General features: G+C 37.5%; 5 protein-coding genes across 7 annotated transcripts; 3 read left to right on the plus strand and 2 right to left on the minus strand.

Annotated features, from left to right (window-relative positions):
- Nucleotides 1-905: 905 nt before the first annotated feature.
- LOC125586176 lies at nt 906-1751 on the plus strand. The gene is made up of 3 exons (XM_048756002.1): nt 906-1141; nt 1187-1303; nt 1448-1751. Exons 1-3 carry the CDS (start codon nt 906-908, stop codon nt 1749-1751), a joined length of 657 nt encoding a protein of 218 aa, XP_048611959.1.
- Nucleotides 1752-2034: 283 nt separating this feature from the next.
- Nucleotides 2035-4271, plus strand: LOC106424238 (protein STRICTOSIDINE SYNTHASE-LIKE 9). The gene is made up of 3 exons (XM_013864988.3): nt 2035-2528; nt 3151-3405; nt 3562-4271. Exons 1-3 carry the CDS (start codon nt 2245-2247, stop codon nt 4133-4135), a joined length of 1113 nt encoding a protein of 370 aa, XP_013720442.1. The 5' UTR covers nt 2035-2244; the 3' UTR covers nt 4136-4271.
- Nucleotides 4272-5961: 1690 nt separating this feature from the next.
- LOC106424242 (putative F-box/kelch-repeat protein At4g35120) lies at nt 5962-7990 on the plus strand. Of its 3 annotated transcripts, XM_048756477.1 has the most exons (4): nt 5962-6924; nt 7035-7179; nt 7362-7401; nt 7554-7990. In XM_048756477.1, the coding sequence occupies exons 1-2, from the start codon at nt 6118-6120 to the stop codon at nt 7065-7067; spliced, it is 840 nt and encodes a 279-aa protein (XP_048612434.1). In that variant the 5' UTR covers nt 5962-6117; the 3' UTR covers nt 7068-7179; nt 7362-7401; nt 7554-7990. The 3 variants fall into 3 exon arrangements, with proteins under 3 accessions (XP_048612434.1, XP_013720448.1, XP_013720447.1); XM_013864993.3 differs by having other exon boundaries at nt 5972-7179; XM_013864994.3 differs by having other exon boundaries at nt 5968-7401.
- A 581-nt stretch (nt 7991-8571) lies between these two features.
- Nucleotides 8572-9485, minus strand: LOC106446757. The gene is made up of 3 exons (XM_013888544.3): nt 9144-9485; nt 8882-9076; nt 8572-8810 (listed from the first exon to the last, which is right to left on the minus strand). The coding sequence occupies exons 1-3, from the start codon at nt 9369-9371 to the stop codon at nt 8643-8645; spliced, it is 591 nt and encodes a 196-aa protein (XP_013743998.2). The 5' UTR covers nt 9372-9485; the 3' UTR covers nt 8572-8642.
- A 1790-nt stretch (nt 9486-11275) lies between these two features.
- On the minus strand, nt 11276-12602 carry LOC106424233 (F-box protein At2g27310). Its single transcript, XM_013864985.3, has one exon. The coding sequence runs from the start codon at nt 12355-12357 to the stop codon at nt 11332-11334; it is 1026 nt and encodes a 341-aa protein (XP_013720439.1). The 5' UTR covers nt 12358-12602; the 3' UTR covers nt 11276-11331.
- Between the last annotated feature and the right edge of the window lie 8331 nt (nt 12603-20933).

The raw sequence follows: 20933 nt of genomic DNA on the forward strand, positions 1-20933 counted from the left end.
CTGGTTTCTATGAAGGGAAGAAGGGTCTCCGTCAAGGTGATTCTATATCTCCCTATCTCTTCATTATGCTCATGGAGGTTCTCTCCCGTCTGCTAGACAAAGCAGAATCTGATGGTTCTTACAGTTTACATCCTCTTTGTGCTTCCCCTAAGCTCACTCATCTTCTGTTCGCTGATGACTTATTAGTCTTCTCTGATGGGTCACAAATATCTACTGATGGGATCAAAGGGGTTATGAATCAATTTAAGGAGTGGTCTGGACTGGATACTAATGAATCCAAATCTGAGATTTTTTATGGGGGATACACGGACGTTCAAGCCACGGAACTGAGTCAACTATCTGGTTTTCGACAAGGAGAATTCCCTACTAGATATCTTGGGTTACCTCTAAGCCCCAAAAAATCTCTGCAGCCACTCTTCAGCCTTTCCTTAACCGTATAACATCTAAGCTTCATTCCTGGACTGTCAAAAATTTATCTTTCGCTGGAAAGGTAACGATGATCTCCTCGGTGATTTATGGCATGGTAAACTTTTGGAGTTCTGTGTTTGTGCTGCCTAAGTGGTTCTATGCTAAGGTAGACTCGTTATGCTCGGGTTTTCTTTGGAAGAATAGCACAACTTCCGCTGCTGGGGAAAGGGTCTCTTGGAAGCATATATGCACTCCAAAAAAGGAGGGTGGTTTTGGTATCAGATTGCTTGAAGACTTTGAGATGGTTTTCAGGTTGAAGAGACTATGGTTATTCTTCTATGGATCAGGCTCTCTTTGGGTGCCCTGGTTAACTCATAATAGATTCAATGGACGGAGTCTCTGGCTTATAAATGATGCGCCACGGTTCTCATGTACTGTGAGGAGTATGCTTCAACTGAAGGATCAACTTCATAACTTCCTTAGATGCAACGTCGGGGATGGAGACACTGCCTTGTTTTGGCATGACTATTGGACAGAGCTGGGTCCGTTACACCTTTTCTACGGTTCCACGGGTCCACGTTCTCTTCGGATCCCTCTCTGCCACCGTCTCTCAAGTAGTCGACAATGGTCATTGGAATCTTCCACCAGCGCGTTCTGAACTAGATGTAACGCTTCAGATCATCCTATCGACAACGTCAGTTCCATCTGCAGCTAACGGTGGGGATGCTTATCTGTGAAGAAACAACTCTGGGGGATTTGGTCATTCTTTCTCAACTAGGGTGACTTGGGAAAGGATTCGCCTCCCTAGTCCTCTGGTTCAGTGGCATTCAGTGGCTTGGTTCAAAGAGAAAATCCCTCGTTGTTCTTTCATCGCTTGGATGGCGTTCCTTGGAAGGTTACCAACGCGTGATCGTTTGATTTCCTGGGGTCTATCTGTCTCTCCAGGTTGTGCACTCTGCTCTATAGCTGATGAGTCTATAAGCCATTTGTTTTTTCAATGTCCCTTTGCGGTTGCTACTTGGTCTCGTTTCTGTGGCAGGTACTTGGTGTCACCTCCTGCCTCACTCACTGAACTTGTGCTCATCTGCCAGCAGCTCCCTGGACTTCATGCCTCGCGGGCAGTGACTGTGCTCAAGCTTCTGAACCAAGTTATCATCTACAACGTTTGGCGTGAGAGGAATTCCCGCATTTTCACGGGAGTGTCATCAATTGAAGATGCGTTCTTTCGCGTGGTGAACCAGGCTATGCGAGACAGACTGCTGTCCTTAATTCGGCCTTCATCATCTGCTCCCCCTCCTTTTTTGCTGGAGTTCTACTTTTGGTTTATTTTCCCTTTTAATTAATTGCTACTCTCTTATATTGCTCTCTCCCTTGCTCTTCTTTTCTTTTCTTTGTAATAAGTTGTGTTTCACAACATTGTAAATTCTAAAAAAATGGTATAAAACTTAATATTTAGACCCAAAAAAAAAAAAAAAAACTTTGGAAACCTTCTAAAACTGAACTTCTTCTGCGTATAAATAACTCCACACATTGATTCATAGCATTTACTTATTCTATCAGCTAACTAGCTGTCACTTAAATAATTCAAGTGAAATGGCACGTGTAGACTAACCGCTTCGCACTTACTATAAACTATTGTCCTAATAAGCGTCACTTTGATTTTGTTAGGTGTATGTAGTGTTCCATACGTCTCTTCAATCTCTTCCCCTTTCTGGAAAATTCTTTCTTCTTTATTATATAACTAAGGTCACTTTTGATCAGGTGTATGTAGCTACTATACCAATAGTTTAGAAGTGCTATACACGCGTCTCTTTAGTAATCTTTTGAGAAGAACCTATGCCGATTAGTCAGAAAATCCCAACATGGGCTGCTGCTCCGACTGTCTTTGCCATCTTGGCCGTGGTTTCATATCAGACTCTATTTGCGCCAGACAATTTAGAGGGCACCAAAAATATATTGCCTATGGCTAAGACCATTCCAATTCCTGTTGATGGACCAGAGAGCATCGAGTTTGACCCACAAGGAGAAGGTCCTTATGCTGCCGTCGTGGACGGTCGTATTCTCAAGTGGCGCGGCGATGCACTCGGCTGGGTTGAGTTTGCCCACACATCTCCTCACAGGTTCTTATTTTTGTTACAACGTTCACTAGAACACACGGAGACGTGCATATAAGCAAATAAGCAAACCAGTTGATGTGAAAAAAAAAACAGAATATTTTCTGTCTTTGTAATTAATTCATTGTTTTCTCCATAGGACTTAAACTTTAGATCTGCTGAATGAATTTTACAGTGAATCCTATCAAATTTTAAGTTTCGAGTTTAGGACTCTATCTAAAATTATTGTTCAAGCAGTCCTTGATAATTTTTTTTGGTGCTTGGTAACTTAGGTATTTGACACTTGTAGAAAAGGTGGATGGACAAAATAAATATTTTTTTCATATAAGTATATTTTATCAAAAAAATGTAACAAAATAAATGAAAAATTAACAAAATGAAGAGAGAGAAAAAAAAAGTTCTAATCTAACACCATTTTAGAACCGTTAAAGATAAAGTACAGGAATTAATCACATATTGTCCCAAATATCTTTGTTTTTAGAAACTCGACCAATAATGTTCCAAAAGCCTACATATTTGGGACTTCTCAAATGCACAATCCACACCTAGTGTTATATTAATTATTATTTTCTGAAATCAAAAAGTTTATATGAAAAAATAATTATTATATTCTCTTTGTTATATGAAGAGGGAACTGTTCAAGCCGTGAAGTAGTGCCTACTTGTGGAAGACCACTGGGACTTAGTTTTGAGAAGAAAACGGGAGATCTATACATATGCGATGGTTACCAAGGAGTCATGAAGGTTGGACCTCAGGGAGGATTGGCCGAGTTAGTTGTGGACCAGGCCGAAGGTCGCAAAGTTATGTTTGCGAACCAAATGGATATTGACGAAGAGGAAGATGTCTTCTACTTCAATGATAGTAGTGACAAGTATCATTTCAGGTATTATTATACGCTTCACCTAGCTTATACATGTACCCTACCTATGATCCGAGCATTTGCATTTCAATATATGATATATTATTATTATTTTTAATGATATATTATTTTGTTATTTGAAGAATAATAGCTTAAGACTTATGTGTTGTTTGTCGTTAGGGAGGTATTTTTCGTTGCTGCCAATGGGGAGCGGTCGGGAAGAGTGATCAAATATGATAAGAAGACGAAGGAGGCCAAAGTTGTGATGGACAATCTCCGTTGTAATAACGGTTTGGCTCTAAACAAAGACCGGTCTTTTCTAATATCTTGCGAGTCAGCCACAGGTCTGGTCCACCGATATTGGATAAAAGGTCCTAAAGCTGGGACCCGCGACATCTTTGCGAAGGTCCCTGGATACCCTGACAACATCCGGCTGACACCAAGTGGAGACTTTTGGATTGGGATACACAGCAAGAAATCTCCAGCGGGGAGATTGATAGTGGGGAACAAATGGCTTGGGAAACTGGTTGAGAAGACGGTTAAGTTGGAGTTGTTGATTGCTGTGATGAACGGGTTCAAACCGCATGGAATCGCGGTGAAAATCTCCGGCGAGACAGGAGAGATCCTTGAGATACTCGAGGACAAAGAAGGGAAGACAATGAAATATGTAAGTGAGGCGTATGAGAGGGAAGATGGAAAGATATGGTTTGGGTCTGTTTTTTGGCCAGCCGTTTGGGTTCTTGATCGCAAGTAACTCTGTTTTTTTCTTTTCAACTCTGCTTTGTTGTTCGCATGATGTGTTCTATACAGTACTAATAAATATTTCTATTGTGTAACGTTTTTCATTACTAGAGTAGTTGCTTCCACTTTACATGTTATCTTTTCTCCTCTGTTTTTCTCCTCCTGTCTCCCATGTATCATTTCAGTCACTTGTTCAAAAAATTCCATAATTAAGCATCAAATGACTGTAAAGAAGAATCATTGCTAATTTGATTTATGAAACATAAAAGTTGATTAAAGTAACTGCAAATTAGCAATGATTCTTCTTTACAGTCAAACTGGAGAAGAATATATGCATAGAAAGCTATCTCTACGTGGCAAACTGGAGACAGGGGACCATATCCTTTTATCTGATAAGATTAGTTTATGCTCTTTCCCTACAAATATAACTCGAATCAGGAAGTTGCAATGTAAAAGAGAAAAAAAAAAAGACATTACCGCCAAGAATAAAGCTATCTCTAAGTGGCAGGGGTCTTCAAAGGCTCTTTTTGGCAGTCCGGACAATACAAATAATGGCCACAACAGACAAAAACAGAGACGCCGTAGCAGACAATGCTGTACCATTCCGACCGTTCTCATCCACAAACCAACCAATTTGCAGGAGCTTGACCTCAAATCGAAGAAGCAGACTCAAGAAAAGTCATCAAACAGAATGTCTCATTCCGCTGACTTTGCTACAAAGACACAACAAGACACTGAACATTTCCATTACAACAAGACATTCGTTGGGTGTGTTCAACAGTGGTTGGCCTCAGTAAAAAGCAGGGTTTGATCCAAACAATGGAGGAGCAGACCCTAAAGACTTTGTGAAAGCAGTTTCTGACCTTGGTTTTAGCTCCTCGTCTTTAAAAGTTAAAAAAATCTCTATTCTCTTCTTTCCTCAAGTTTAACTACAAGAAAAGAAACTCATTTGGCTCTTTTGTGCATGACTTCTCGAACAAGAAAATGGTTAGTTAAAAATAGCTTCCCTTAGGTTTGGTTGGTCTCTGAGATATGGATCTCCACTTTAACCATGTAACCTTTTCTTTAATTGTGTGGTTTATATTAGGAGAAGTTGAATTCAAATAAGAAGAAAATCGAGTGGCCTGAGTTGAAAGCATGTTTGTATAAACCGTCAATGATGTGGTTTATATGATAGAAGATCACACTAAGAGTATTATGTTTCAATCACTTTCTCCTGGGTTTATGTGATAAAAGATCACACTGAGAGTATGTTTCTTCTTCAATGTTGTATTTTAAGCCATTACTGATAGATTGTCTGCAAAGGATTAGACTTTCATCGTCCTTCACCAAATTTTTGTAAGAGAATCAAATCACATTGGTCTTTTTGAATTATTATTTTTCTTTAGAATTTTGTTTACTCGAAGCCGTCTTTCATTTGAAACAATTACTTACAAAATTAAACAAAAAAACAAAAAAAAATACGAAAAAGGAAGTGCAAGATAGCTGCATTAGCTAAAGGCTTATCATCCCTCAGCGCAAAAAAACAATCACTTATTCGTTACATACCACCTATAAATAAGAACAAAAAGTTTCACTACACTAGAGAAGAATGAAAGATTCATCAGAATGAATGTATATAAGAGCATTAGCATATCATTGCATATCATTACATGGTCCTTAATATTGCAAGCGAAGGCAGTACCAGTCCAGCAAAGCCATAGGAATAAGCAGAAAAGTATTACTAAAGTTCTGACTTCCTGCGAGATATAGTGTGTGAGGCCTTCAATATGAATAGCAACGAAACTTTTAAAGCTTTCTATTCAATTAGAAACAAAACCAAAGAAACGCTAGTTTCCTTTTCTCAGGAAAAGGTTGGTTAATATTTTCCCAAAGACAAAAAGGAAAATATACAAAGTTATACAGGAAAAGGAATATGTATGTGATCGGCTGGCTATATAAGAAGACCATAGGGTGAAGGTTACTAATAACAAAGCAAATAACAAAGTGAAACCCATGACGAATAATCCTATAGCCCCACCAACTCCTGCGAAAAAAAGGAAGACGTCGTTGTCATCAATTCCAGATGATGTCATTGTGAACGTCTTAGCTCGGATCTCGATATCTCAGTACCGTTCCCTCTGCTTAGTCTCCAAAAACTTCTACTCTCTTCTATCTTCTCCAGATATCTACTTTGCTCGATCCCTAATCGGTATCACAGACGCTCGCCTCTACGTGTGCCTACGGCTACCCACTCCCTCCTCCAGTAGTCATCGTCACAGATGGTTCAATCTCGGCTACCGTCAGGGTCAGTTAAGTTTAGTACCGGTAAGAACACTCTCTTCCTCGTATTCACCAAACTCAACCTCTGTCGCCGTCCATTCCGAAATCTACCAGATTTCTTGTAGAGCCGTTAGAGTTCTTGATTGTCGGAGTCGTACGTGGCGTCCTGCTCCCGACATGATGGTGGCAAGGAAACACGCTAGGTCTTACTTTTTAGATGACAAGATATATGTAATAGGAGGATGCAAGGAAAATTGGGGTGAGGTTTTCGACCTAAAGACTCAGAATTGGAAGCCATTGCCTAAGCCTCCTAGTGATCATGATCACAAAGGTGTGGTTTATGGAGGAAGGCTATACGCTTTCACCATGAACAAGAACAAGAACTACGCATATGATCCGAAAGAAGAAAGATGGGTACAAGAGGCGGGGTTTGTGGGTCTAGGACGTATAACTGGACCTTTGTGCGTTATAGGAAATGAGATTTTTGCTGAACATGACCGTAAGTACACGTGGTATAACCCAATGAATGGAAAGCAGCAGGTAATAGATGGTTTGAATGATGTGTACAAGATACGTGCTAATAATTACAGAACGATTCAATTAGTTAACCATGGTGGGAAACTGGTAATTCTATGGAATGAGACTCGCAGGAAACGCAAGCGTCTTTGGTGTGCGGTGATTAGCTTGGAGGAGCGTTCCACTCCATTGGGAACTCGTATGCGGGGGAAGGTCGAACGATGCGATCTTCTTTTGGATTCAGCCCACAAGTCATATATGCTCTCAAGCTGCCTATCGGTTTTGCTCTGAAACTCATATGTTTACTATATTTCTAATAAGATGACTTTTTGTCTTTTCATCAAAACAGGAATCTTGCATCATATTCCCTTTGCATAAATTAAATCCAATGTAAATGTATGATCTCTGGAAACTAAAATGGGTTGATATTAATTATGCTGTCTGCTTTGTGTATTGTCTAGAGAAGGGGAGAGGGATAAAATCATCATCATGTGGGTATAGGTGGGTGTCTACTCTAATCAGATTAATAAAAAGTTTTAATAATTGTATTAAAATAGCTGGACCACGTCTATATCAATAGGTCGTGTTCCTGTTTTAATAGAATATATGTGAATTATCATCAAAGTATTTCAATGTTTGATATCTTTGCGAAGGTCCCTGGATACCCTGACAACATCCTGCTAACACCAACTGGAGACTTTTGGATTGGGATACACAGCAAGAAATCTCCAGTTGGGAGATTGATAGTGGGGAACAGATGGCTTGGGAAACTGGTTGAGAAGACGGTTAAGTTGGAGTTGTTGATTGCTGTGATGAATGGATTCAAACCGCATGGAATCGCGGTGAAAATATCCGGGGAGACGGGAGAGATCCTTGAGATATTTGAGGACAAAGAAGGGAAGACGATGAAGTATGTAAAGATGGAAAGATATGGTTTGGGTCTGTTTTTTGGCCAGCCGTTTGGGTAAAAAAAAAAAAACTCTGTTTTGTTGTTCGCAGTGATGTGTTGTTCTATACAGTATTGATAAATATTTCTTGTGTGTAACGTTTGTTCTCCGTGCCATTATTAGAGTAGTTGCATCCACTTTTACATCTTATCTTTTCTCCTTTGTTTGCCAAGTAGCATAACTGCATAAAGAGGCTTCTCAGATGTTAGAACAAAGATACCAAGGCTTAGAAATGTGAAGTGGATGATATTAAACGGTTTTCATGAGAGTCCACAACAAAACTCTCATTAACAGCAAGACAGTTCTTGTGGAGAAACATTAGTAGAACAAAATACTTTTGTTATTTGGAGTGTTTTAAATGCAACAACACTAAACAAAGAACAAGGTTTTTCCTAATTAGCCAGATCATGTCGGAGTCGAGCAAGCAAAAGAAGTATTAAATAGTGAGGAATGACAGGGATAAGTACTGGAACAACAAACATAAGCAACAGAAAAATCGACCGTTGAAAGTGGGTGTTGAAGATGGTTGTTTCGTGACCATTTTCATGTACATAACAGAAGCACACACAAAGATCCTTCGAACCATACACGACGAACATGGATGAAGACTACTAGTCTAACCACTGCCGAGCGGTAAAGTCAGTAAATTACAGTTCTCAAATGGACAAGTCTAAAGAAGTCGCACAACTTGGATTCTGCCACTCTTTGATTCATACTCACGAGATGTTAAAAACTCTTTGTAGACAGAATTAATTATTATCCAGTAATATGTATATATAAACAAAAAGGAAAAGACTATTCATCATCCTTCTCCTTGTCAACTTTCTTCCCAATCCAATTAGCAACAATAGGAGTCAAAGCCACTGTGGGAGGAAACCTTATGGGAGAAGCAGCTTTATGCGCTGCGTAAGCCAAAGCAAAGGCTCCCACTTTCTCTCCCGTCTCATTCGTCGAGATCCCAACCTTTGAAAACAAAACAACAGCTATAATTACTCAAATTCAAGAACAAGAAACACATAAAGATAAAGGAGAACCTTGAGAAGGAGAGATTGAACATCAACACCAGAAGTGACGAGAGCGTAGCAGAGCGAGAAGGAAACGAGGGAAAGGGTGATGGATGTTGCTAGGTAAGCACCACCGTACTTTGCAAGCAACTCCTTAGCTTCATCTGTTTTTGACTTCTTCTTCTTCTCCTCTCCATCACTTTCTTCGTCCTTTGAGCTCAATATCTGTATTGTTCATTTCAAAAATTGTAAACATATGATCATCCAAGAAGATTGAAGATAAGAAAGAGACCTTCCATAGACCAACTTCGAGTCCATATTTCTTGGTAACTTCCTCAGGAGAGGGCGGGGAAGTGTTCTTCTCCTCGGCTTTCTCTCGGACGGCTCTGCATCTGAATTTCTTCGTATTGGACTCCGACGAAGTTTGGATTGAAGAGAAGAAGAAGAATCGAGTTTTAGTGTCTCTGGTGTTCCACAAGGAAGAAGGAGTAGACGAAGGGACTTGCAGAATCATCGCCATCGTTTAATTTGTTTTCAGCCACCAAAAAACTAAGTCAATCGTTTCCTTTACCTCTCTTATTGTTTGTTCTTTCTGTACACACATATCTTACCGTAGTTATAGCTTTTTATCTAATTATTTAATCTAAAAAAGGTTAATTTTTTTTATTTATCAAGTTAATTAAAATTAGTGTTAATCATCTGGAATTTAGAAGATGCCTTGCAATACTGAGAGTACAGAAGAACAAAAAAATGAGGAGGTAAACGAATATCCACGTCCCTGGGAAAAATTAAGCGGATGAGGTTGTTTTCGTTTTCAAACACTCAACACACGTACCACTAGAATGCAGGCCAAGTCGCCACACCATACATCGCACAAAACCCAAAATATATACATTCTCTCTCTGTACTTTTTGTTTCAAATACATTTTCTATATACATTATACACTTAAAGTATATTATAAGGGCAAATCTTTTAAATAACTTTTTATTATATTTAAGATGACAAAGTATATTTGATTAAAAAGTTAAATAACAATTATAGTCTTATTAAATTTTTTAATTAATTATTATTAAATATAGAAAATAAATAAATACTTAAAATTTTGAAAATAATAAAATCAGAAATATTTTAACCCAACCCCCCAATACTAAACAATAATCACTATATCCTAAATCCAAATGATATATTATTTTTGAAAATGATATCCAATATGTAGTATTTCTCATTTTTCTCCAGAATTCAGTTTTTTCATAAATGTGTAAATAGACTTTTGAATATAAACTGCATGTATATATAGAAAAGTCTTCCTAAATATGTATATCATCTTCCTAAATTTTATTTATTTTCATATTTAAGAAAAAACTACTTAATATATAACATCTCTCAAAATTTACGAAGATTATTTTAAATATGTATAAAATCCTTATAAAATTAAATTTATGAAGGTATTCTGAAAAATTTACAAAAATGATATACATATTTAAGAATATATTGTTGTTAAATATACATACAACTCAAATTCAGTAAAGTATTCGTAAATATATATTTATGAATATTTTTCTAAATATACACTGATACATTTATTTTTAAACACATTTATGAAAGCTTTCTTAAATTTTATGAAGATGTTATATATATATAGCAAGATCTTTCTATAGTTTACAAAGGTATTATATATTCAGAATGGTCTTTCTAAACTCAAATTTTAGAAGATATAAAGGTTTTACTTAACTTAAATGTACGAATAAATTGTTTTCTAACAACAAAATTTGAAGAAATAAACTTAATAAAAAAACTTGAAAAAATTATTTCTGAGAAATTTGTTAAAAAAATGTTTCAAATATTTCCTTTTAAAAATAATATCTCTTTAAAATTATTTATTTAATTTTATATATCTATAGTATATGAGTACAATTGTTATTTCTTCTTTAATGAAATTTATTTTGGTCATATTAATTCATGTTTGCTACTTCGTGATAAATAATTTTTAGTACTCTCCTAGAATACTTTTCATAAAGTTGTGTTAAATAAGTTTATTGTTGGAATGTTAAAGTAAATTAAAAAAAAATACATTTATTAAAAATTATAAGTTTTTGAAATAAAATATCTCACAGGGAAAAATCATAATTTTTATTTTAATAAATAAGATTTTTATAACACCTTATTCATAATTTACTCTTACTATAAATAAAATATTGTTGTATAAGACCATTTCTTTCTAACGTTCTATATCGCTGTGATGGAAGTGAGTAACTCACAATTTAGCTACTAAAACTATCAGAACTTGAAACTCTAATCTATAAGAAAAGAACCTGTAGATATCATATTTTTATGCCAGTTTATATGTTGGGTTGGAATTTCTCACGCTGTTGTATATTAGTAAATTTTCATTTATTACAAAAAAAAAGCAAGAAGAATATTGATAATGAAAGACTTGTGTATCCGTATTATGTTGTGTTTCACCTTTTTAGCATATTTATTATCTTAACAAAATAAAACTCCACAAAAGCACAAACAAAGAAAACCCAAAAATCATACAAATAGTGTCTTGAAATTTTTCTCTCCTCTCTTTTTTCTTTCTCCACTCTGTCTTCATCTCCACGTATTCCTCATACTTTCCTTTACCTCTTCCCTGTTCACCACATCCATCTTTACGACTTCTCTTGCCTTCCAACAACCCTTGTAATATTACCACACTCTCCCTTCCTTTCAAACACTTTCCTTCTATGTCCTCTATTCCCAACCTCACCTCCCTCACGTGCACTTCCCCTCCCACTTCCTCGTCCACCTCTTTCCACGTCTCCGCCGATCCACACGACAGGACCATGGCTACCTCCGCCGCTCTCTTCCCCGTCACCACCGTCGAAAATCTAATCTCCAAATCTCCGGTCAACCAGTTCCGCTTCGCCGAAACTGCGTCCCTGCTCGATATATTCGCCGCGCGTTTCTTCACCGGGTCGATCAGTATCCAGTTAAGCTTCATGCTTTCTTCCATATCTCTCACCCACGCTTCGTAATCCCCACCCGGATATCGTATCCGGGTTTCAACCGACTCTTTCGGGTCGATCAGATCGACCCGAAATGGAGTCGACAAAAACCATCCTCCTTTACCGCTCTCTGTTTCCATCTCTTGGACCTTGGAGTAGATTAGCTCTCCTCGATAATACAGGTCAACGGCTGAGATTAATCCAGTGGTGGGTGGATCGTCTTTTTCGGAATGCCACGTGTGTTCACTGAACGGGTACGAGTCAGCGAAGAAGGAGCGGTACCCGGAAGGGAAGGAGGATATGGCTTTAACAACACGTGGATCGTTTACAGAAGGCCACGCGGCGGTGGAGAGTTCTTGCCAGAGCTTCTGTTCGGTGCAGAGGGTATGGATATAAGAGGATGTTGATGCGGTGGAGGTAAGCGTCGGACCGTCGAGTCGGGTCAAGATTTGGGTTTGGATGATGTCAGGATGAAGGGTTGAGAAGGAGTCACCGTTGCTATAATCGCCGTGCGCCATTTTGTTTTTTCTTTCTGTGTGAAAAGAGAATGTGCAACGAGATGATTATGAAATCATAGAGATATATATAATTAATGAAGTAATGATATAAAGAGAATGGTTAAAGGAGGCGATGGTTCAGTCAACCGTCGCTCTTTTAGACTATTCTATTTCAAGATGCATGATTGATTATTCCTATTTTTTCTAAAGTTTCTGTAGATAAATAAATGTATATACACGCTCCATTTATGACAAATCTTTTCAAAACTTATCTTTTTTTCTTTTTTTTCTTGTCTTTATTATAATGGCAAAAGTCCAAGGAGGATTTTACAAGATTAAGGCCATCCAGACCCATACATATTAAAACAAAACACAAAGAGACCCAAAACGGCGCAGCCAGAAAAAGTCCAAAGGAAGAAGGTGACGAGGCTGACATCGTGTTGAACGAGAAGCGCAGGTCATGCGCGGAAGGGACACGTGCCAAGCGAAGGCGCCACCTTTCTTCACCGACTTGCACGTCATCATTGGAATTCAAATCGGCGTTTCACCGGACACACCGGAAACAGAAACCCGTTCAATGGAAACCGAAGAAGACGATGATGGGAAGTGAAAAGACTTTGATAACAACTCCTTAATCTTCAACACCGGACCTTCAACCACCAGAAACCTCAATCGACACCGCCGAGAGTAAATCCAGTAGCAGAACCACCGTCGTACCAAAGACTAAGCCAAACGGTCTCTGCTTAGAGAAAACGCTTCAACCACATGCGATCGAGCTTAAGAGTCTGATTCATGATCAGATCTGAGAACGAAGCTCTCTCGAATCAGGAAAAGCTCAAGCGGAGAGAGTAGACAAACCGGAAACTTCCGGATATAAAGCCGCCGTCAGCACCGGAAGATAAGGTGCGACGCAGAGACTAAAGCCGGCCGCCAAACGCCTGAAGGGAAAGCGTTGACGCCAGAATCAAAAGCCGGCAGACCACCGAAGGTGCGACGCCGGGAGAAAGATCCATAAAGGTGAAGTTACACTGGATAACACTGGCCTGAGGTTTGGTCTCATCACTTTCCTCTGTGAAAAATGAATAAGAGAGAACCGAGAATAAGGAGAGAGAAAACCTCTGGAGCCACAACAACCCAACTTAGGTTGTGATCCTTTTCAAAACTTATCTTATTAGACAGATCACGTAATCTCTGCAACGAATTTCATATTTTCCACGTTAGTTTTATCATTGAGTTGACTTGTCAAGCTTTTTGGTATTGCTCGGATTTTGAAAACCAGGAGGACATTTTTTGTTCTTATGGTCAGTTAAAAGCTTTTTTTAGAACAAATAACTTTTTTTAATGGCCAGTCAGAAGTCAGAACCGGTGGTCTTAATTGGTGGCTCTTTCTTGAAAAAAAAAAGACATTTTCGCAATATGATTGTATTAGGGTGCATTAGTTGTGTTGTATGCTTATTCGTGGTGGTACTAATGTCCTGTATTAAAATTATAGTGGTTATAGTAGAATAACTAGCACATAAATTTTTTTATAAAAAAAAAAAAAAACTAGCACATAAATTTATAGTAATTACGGGGTAGGTATTATAGTAAAATAAGACAATTTTTTATATATTTATTTTTTCAGAATTTTTTAATAAAAAGCAGTTAAAAACTGAAGAAGTTAAAAAGTAATTATTGTTACTTCCAATCACGCGCCTTGTACGCACCCCCAACCCACGACCCAAAAAGAGAAACCTAGAAACTCAGATCTTTTCGATCCGTCGGCGTTCTCCGTCGTGAGTCGCCGCTGCTAGGTCTATCCGCACAACAGAATCACATAACCTCTTCTACATAGTCCTCTCGCTTGTTCTCTGATGGATCCTTTCAATGGGAACTCGCAAGATCCTCCCTCTCCGGTCATTGAACCTCAGCCAAAGTCATCTCGTGAAGCCGTTGAAGGCGAAGCCCTGCGTCAGACTCCTACCCCGGACCCTCGATGGCCGTATCTAGGACGCTGGTCAAGTCCAGCACCCATCATTCCTGTAACTCCATTGTCGTTGGTGAAAGAAACAGAATCCGATGCTCCTCCGGCTTCCGCCACTGATCCTCCTCCTGCTACTGAAACCATCGTCGTACCCCCTCTTCCTACTGAAACCACCGGTACTCACCCTGCTTCTGCAATCACCATCATTTCTCCTCAAACCACAACCTTTCCTTCTCCTGCAATATTAGCTGCTACAAACACCAAGTCTCCTCCTCCTCCTCCTGGTTCTCTCATCCATGAGCTCAACGTAGTTGCCGAGGTAACAAAACCACCAGATGATTCGGCTAATGTGATTTCTCGAATGGAAGACAGTGAAGCTGAATCCGATAAAGACGGTGAAGCTGATTCCGATAAAGGTATCGCCTTTGTCCGTTCCATAGGTGCTTGGTCGAAGCCGCTTCACTTCACGCCCCCACATACTCCTTCGGAACTAGCCACTCCAAGGCTGACCATTTCTGAAGCGGTAAAAAGCCAAATCGATTCATTTTGGCCTTCTCTTGGTGAAACTTCCACAAATGGTCAGAAGCAAAAGAAGGGGAAGCTGTTTCCGGTTCAAGCAGCACCTCATCTGCCTGTAAGAAAATTTCCTCCTCTAACACTCAAGGAAGATGGAAGCCTTTGGTTTCCTTGGGCTGCCCGGATGAATCAATCCTCCAGAAACCTCTATCGTGCGGCGGTACCAACCTACCGACTGGATGGCACTCCTCAGGTGACTATTCCTTCTAAGGTTCTAAAGTTAGGACCGGAGAATAACGAGGAATACATAATTGGACAGTTCCATAGGTGGTCAAGCCCGCCTGGGGGTCTTATTCATGCTGTCTTGAATAGGTTATGGGGACGGGAATGCAAGATTTCTTGCCGGAAATTAGGAGATTCATCGTTCTTGTTCCATATCCCTCATGAAAATACTCGTAAATGGGTTGTTCAACGGGGTGTGTGGCATATCGATGACTGTCTCCTTTTTGTGGCCCCTTGGAGTCCCGTAAATTCTTTAAATACCCCCGAGATATCTACATTACCCGTGTGGGTAACACTTAAGAATATACCGGATTCATGCTTCTCTAGATTAGGCATCAGTCATATAGCTTCAGGTTTGGGAGAGCCAATGCTTACACACAAGCCTCGATTAGATCCAACAAACATGGGAGAAGCAAAAATTTTAGTGGAGGTGGAGTTAGATAAACCATTTCCGAAGCACATTGCGCTTGATGATAAGCAAGGCAATATCTTCTTCGTAGATGTGGAGTACGCTTGGATCCATAGTGCTTGTGGAAGATGCGGAGCACTTGGCCATAAGGAGAAGAGATGTCTTCTTCCTCCTAAACCACTAGAAGTTCAAACTGCAAAAGAAGCTCCGTCTGCCAATGAAGAGATCCCAATTGTGGACATAGCTAAGGTGTTGCATAACACTCCGAGTGCACTTATTGACCATCTCGAACCAGGATCGCAATCTCCCTCCTCCCGCCAATTACACGAGGCTCCAACTGAGTCTCATGACACTCCATCGCCCGAGGTTCTTGTTAGTTCACCCACACAGTTGCATGAGGTACATACTGCCCCTTGCTCAAAGAATGATATCATTTTGCCTATATTAGCAGCTGCAAATGCTGTGCCACATCAGTCACAGATTATGGAAGATGTTCCATCACAAATTATCACTTTGGAAAGCTCTGGAACTTCTAAAAGTGAGCAACATATTGGTGTCTACACTCCCCTCGCTCACAACCATCAACAATTTCATATTGAGCCGGAGATACCGGTTTCTTTTGAGAGAGATGATAATGATGAGGTTGGAGAGACTTCTAGTTACTTAACTAGAGGAGGAAGATCAATAAAACCAACTCAAAAGATTCAAGACATGGGATGGACGAAGGTTGGTGGAAGAGGTAAAGGTCGCCGTGGCCGTGGCCGAGGAAGCCAAAACCATTGACCAATGTTTTTTAACTTTCTTGCTGCTTATGATTCTTAACTGAATCATTCATTATGGTTGTAATAACCCTCTTCTTGTTCCAAGCTTTCCAAAACTTATGAGTGAAAACTCATACTTGTACCCTTTTTATGCATTTTATATTAAAGCCTTTTTACAAAAAAAAAAAAAAAAACTGAAGAAGTTTTTTCTTTAAAATATTTATATAAAGATACCAGATACATATAATATGTTTGTTTTTATCTTATAAAATACGTCGTTGTCGTGATAGTTACGCATAGGCCTAGTTAAGCATAGTAGCATAATCAAGATTTACTCTAAATTTGATTAGTGTGAATTAGTATTTTCGTGTTAGTAATCAATCTTATTGAAAAATAACTATTATATGAAATAACACTATATTTACGTGGTACATTATGGATTGTGTCATTTTGTACCATTAACTTTTTTTTTTAGAATTTTATACATTACTTATATGTAATATTGTTAAATCAATTTCTAATTAATTAATTCAAAAGTTTCCATAATTCATAATATGTTTGCCTTTTTAATTTTGTAATAAACATATATTTTTCTAACAAAATATTATAAAATGTTTCACCACTATTTTATAAATTATTATTATATTATTATTATTTTAAAAGGAAAAACGAAAATATGCTAATATTATTGTATATTACATAGATAAAAATATATTATCAAGCTAAATGATAAATATAATTACATAAATTAATACGCTAATTATTATAAAATTAAACTAAGTATATTCATATTAAAATTATATATACATGCTCATAAATAAAATATGGGATTTTTGCAGAATTGAACTATAACTTAAAGTCAAACACAAAACTAACCTCCTTTTTTTTTGAAAATTGGTTTTGCCCTATTCACCCCACAAGTTCATATAATTTACGAAAATGCCATCAATTTTTTTTTTCTTTTTTTTTTCGAAAATGACATTTTTACTCTCTCACCCTCATCATCTTCAAGTAATTACAAGATTGCCATTGTCTTCAATACCACAACCACCATGAACAACCAATTTGAAGCTCTTAATGCTCCCAAAATCGATTTACCCTTCTTCTTTTTCCATTCTTGTGAACTAAACACAACATATCTCTCACTTTCTCTCCACAATGAGCTAAAAAAACCCATGATTTTGATTCTAATTTTTTTATGGTTCATAGAGTCATAGAAGCTAACGATTCTGGGTGGGTTGCTTTCGTTTGTGATTATGTATGCTTGGAGAAGCCTTATGTATGCTAAGGAACTTATCTCACCAATTTAAGGTATGACATCGAGTTTTTTTCCAGATCTGTTCGTCAGACGACTTACTTGGGAAGTCGTCTGGCTGTAGACAACTTACCTGGAAGTCGTCTGGTCAACGCAGAAGTTATTTTTGCAATTGACTTTGAAATCTGTAACCTGAGACGACTGAAAGTTAAGTCGTCTGTTTTTGTTTGGTTTCAAAAAAAATTTCCAAAGAACCTAGACGACTTACATTTCAGTCGTCATAGGTTAGTTTTGCATTTGACTGGATAATTTCAGAAGTTTGACTTCCCCAGACGACTTACATTTCAGTCGTCTGGCGAAAATTAAAATAATAATATTTTTTTAAAGTAGACGACTTACAGTTAAGTCGTCATAGGTTAGTTTTGCAATTGAAAAAAAAACTTCAAAATTTAATTATACACAGACGACTTATAATTCAGTCGTCCACGAGACGACTTACTTGTAAGTCGTCCAGGATTTTTTTCCGAGATTCTGGTCAAACCTCGTAAATCCTGGACGACTTACATTTCAGTCGTCTCGTGGACGACTGAATTATAAGTCGTCTGTATATAATTAAATCTTGAAGTTTTTTTTTTCAATTGCAAAACTAACCTATGACGACTTAACTGTAAGTTGTCTACTTTTAAAAAAATATTATTATTTTAATTTTCACTAGACGACTGAAATGTAAGTCGTCCAGAAAAGTCAAACTTCTGAAATAATCCAGTCAAATGCAAAACTAACCTATGACGACTGAAATGTAAGTCGTCTAGCTTTTTTGGAGTTTTTTTTTTAGCCAAACAATAGTAGACGACTTATTTTTCAGTCGTCCGAAATAACAGATTTCAAAGTCAATTGCAAAAATAACCTCTGCGTTGACCAGACGACGTATAGTTTAGTCGTCTGGACAACTTAGATTGAAGTCGTCCGCGTCTTCTCCGCTAGTTTTTAAGTCTTCTACGTTAGTTTTTGAATAACTTGTATTTTTAAGAGTGATAAGTAACTTCAAGATATGTAAAACTCATATTTACAAAATATGTTCTCTCCCTTAGTTTTACTAAATTTGACTAAGTTTTTCAACGCAAACTTATAATAAAATATGATATGCTTTGACTAGTTACTATTGTTTGTTTCCATCTTTTAAGTATTATTGTTATAGACAATAATGATGACTATTGTTATGAGTTGGAAGAAGAGTTAAAATGCTTCTTAAAATGTTGTATCAATATAAAACTACCAACATTCTTGTTTATTAAGATGAGAAAAAGACCATTGGAGTTTATTATTGCATATGAGAGATCCAAAGATAAGAAAAAGGCTACTGAAGTCTATTATTTCATTGATTTGTAAATGTGTAAACATATTGTTAGCACATTTAATACATCTTGGAAAACATTATTACTGATTTTACAAAAAATTCACAACTAAAAGAGTAGACATGCAATTAACAAAACAGACCACAAACAAAACTATTATAGATCATTCCTCTACAAAGACAAGCTTGGATTCCACTTGAGTAGACAAGACCACACGACTTTTAAGAAGTCCAGACGACTTCTAAGAAGTCCAGACAACTTCCAGGAAGTTCAGACGACTTTGTCAGAAGACTTTTAGGAAGTTCAGACGACTTCCAGACGACTTTACAGGAAGTCCAGACGACTTTACAGGAAGTCCAGACGACTTTACAGGAAGTCCCGACGACTTTGTCAGAAGACTTCCAAGAAGTCCAGACGACTTCCAGACGACTAACAGGTAAGTCGTCCCAGAAGTCTTCCAGATCTGAAAAACCTGCATATTAAATCCAGATCTGAAAAACCTGCATATCCAAAAACGTTCAAATGGCTTAAAAACAGAAAAAATGAGTGAAAAATTAGGTAATATACCTTTACAGAACACACAAAAATACATATCTAAAAAAAATAGATCTACCTTTAAATTAGTGGAAGATGAGTACCATCTAATTAAAAACCTGCAAAAAGATAGATTAGTAAGAAAGACATGAGACAAAACTGGAAAATTCATATAAAGTTTGGTGTTTTCAAGTCAAAGAGATTAGAGTGGGTTTGGAGAGTTTTAGTTTGGGAAAAAAGTAAGAACTTTATACAACAAGAAGTTACCAAATGAAGAAAAATCAGACATAAGAACTTACCTAAACGCTCAGATCTATTATGAAAGGGAAACTCCGTCAGAAGACTTCCATGAAGTCCAGACGACTTCCTGGAAGTCCAGACGGCTTCCTGGAAGTCCAGACGACTTCCTGGAAGTCCAGACGAATTCCTGGAAGTCCAGACGACTTTGTCAGAAGACTTCCAAGAAGTCCAGACGACTTCCAGACGACTAACAGGTAAGTCGTCCAAGAAGTCTTCAAGATCTGAAAAACATGCATATCCAAAAACGTTCAAATGACTTAAAAATAGAGAAAATGAGTGGAAGATTAGATAAATCTACATTTATAGAACACACAAAATACATATCTAAAATTAATAGATTTACCTTTAAATTAGTGGAAGATGAGTACCATTTGATTAACAACCTGCAAAAGAGATAGATTAGTAAGAAATACATGAGACAAAACTGAAAAATTCATATAAAGTTTGGTGTTTTCAAGTCAAAGAGATTAGAGAGAGGTTAGAGAGTTTTAGAATGATGAACATTACATTTTTGTTGCAGCCATTTGAGAGGAGGAGAGAGAATGTGTAAATTTTTCTTTATGTAGGGAGACAAAAAATCCAATTAGGTTAAATATTTTTGACTCAGACGACTTTCTGTACGACTTACATTTCAGTCGTCTGGTGAAGAAATTAAAACAGACGACTTACATGTAAGTCGTCCAGAAGAGTTTAATATTTTTAGCGGGAAATTAAATATTTTTAGCGGGAAACTAAAATAGAATACTTAAATTATTTAAGCGGGAAAATAATTTTTTAAAAAAATTTTAGGCGGGAATATTTGGACGACTTACATGTAAGTCGTCTGTTTTAATTTCTTCACCAGACGACTGAAATGTAAGTCGTCCGAGTAAAATGATCCGGTTAGGTTAAAACGTACATTGGTAAAATTAAAGGTTCGGTACGATGTGGACGACTGAAATATACGTCGTCCGAGTAAAATGATCCGGTTAGGTTAAAACGTACATTGGTAAAATTAAAGGTTCGGTACGATGTGGACGACTGAAATATACGTCGTCCGAGTAAATTATTCAACAGACGACTGAAATATAAGTCGTCCACACCCTAAACATAACCCCTAAACTTAATTATCTAATTAAAGACTTCATAAAATCAAATCAAACTTCAAAAGTGTTTACTATACACATAAATAAACACATATAGGTGAAAACTAATTTTTGAAAGAAACATTTTAGTTTTCCAA

This window comes from Brassica napus, chromosome C4 (genome assembly GCF_020379485.1).
Source record: "Brassica napus cultivar Da-Ae chromosome C4, Da-Ae, whole genome shotgun sequence".
Classification (NCBI taxonomy): domain Eukaryota; kingdom Viridiplantae; phylum Streptophyta; class Magnoliopsida; order Brassicales; family Brassicaceae; genus Brassica; species Brassica napus.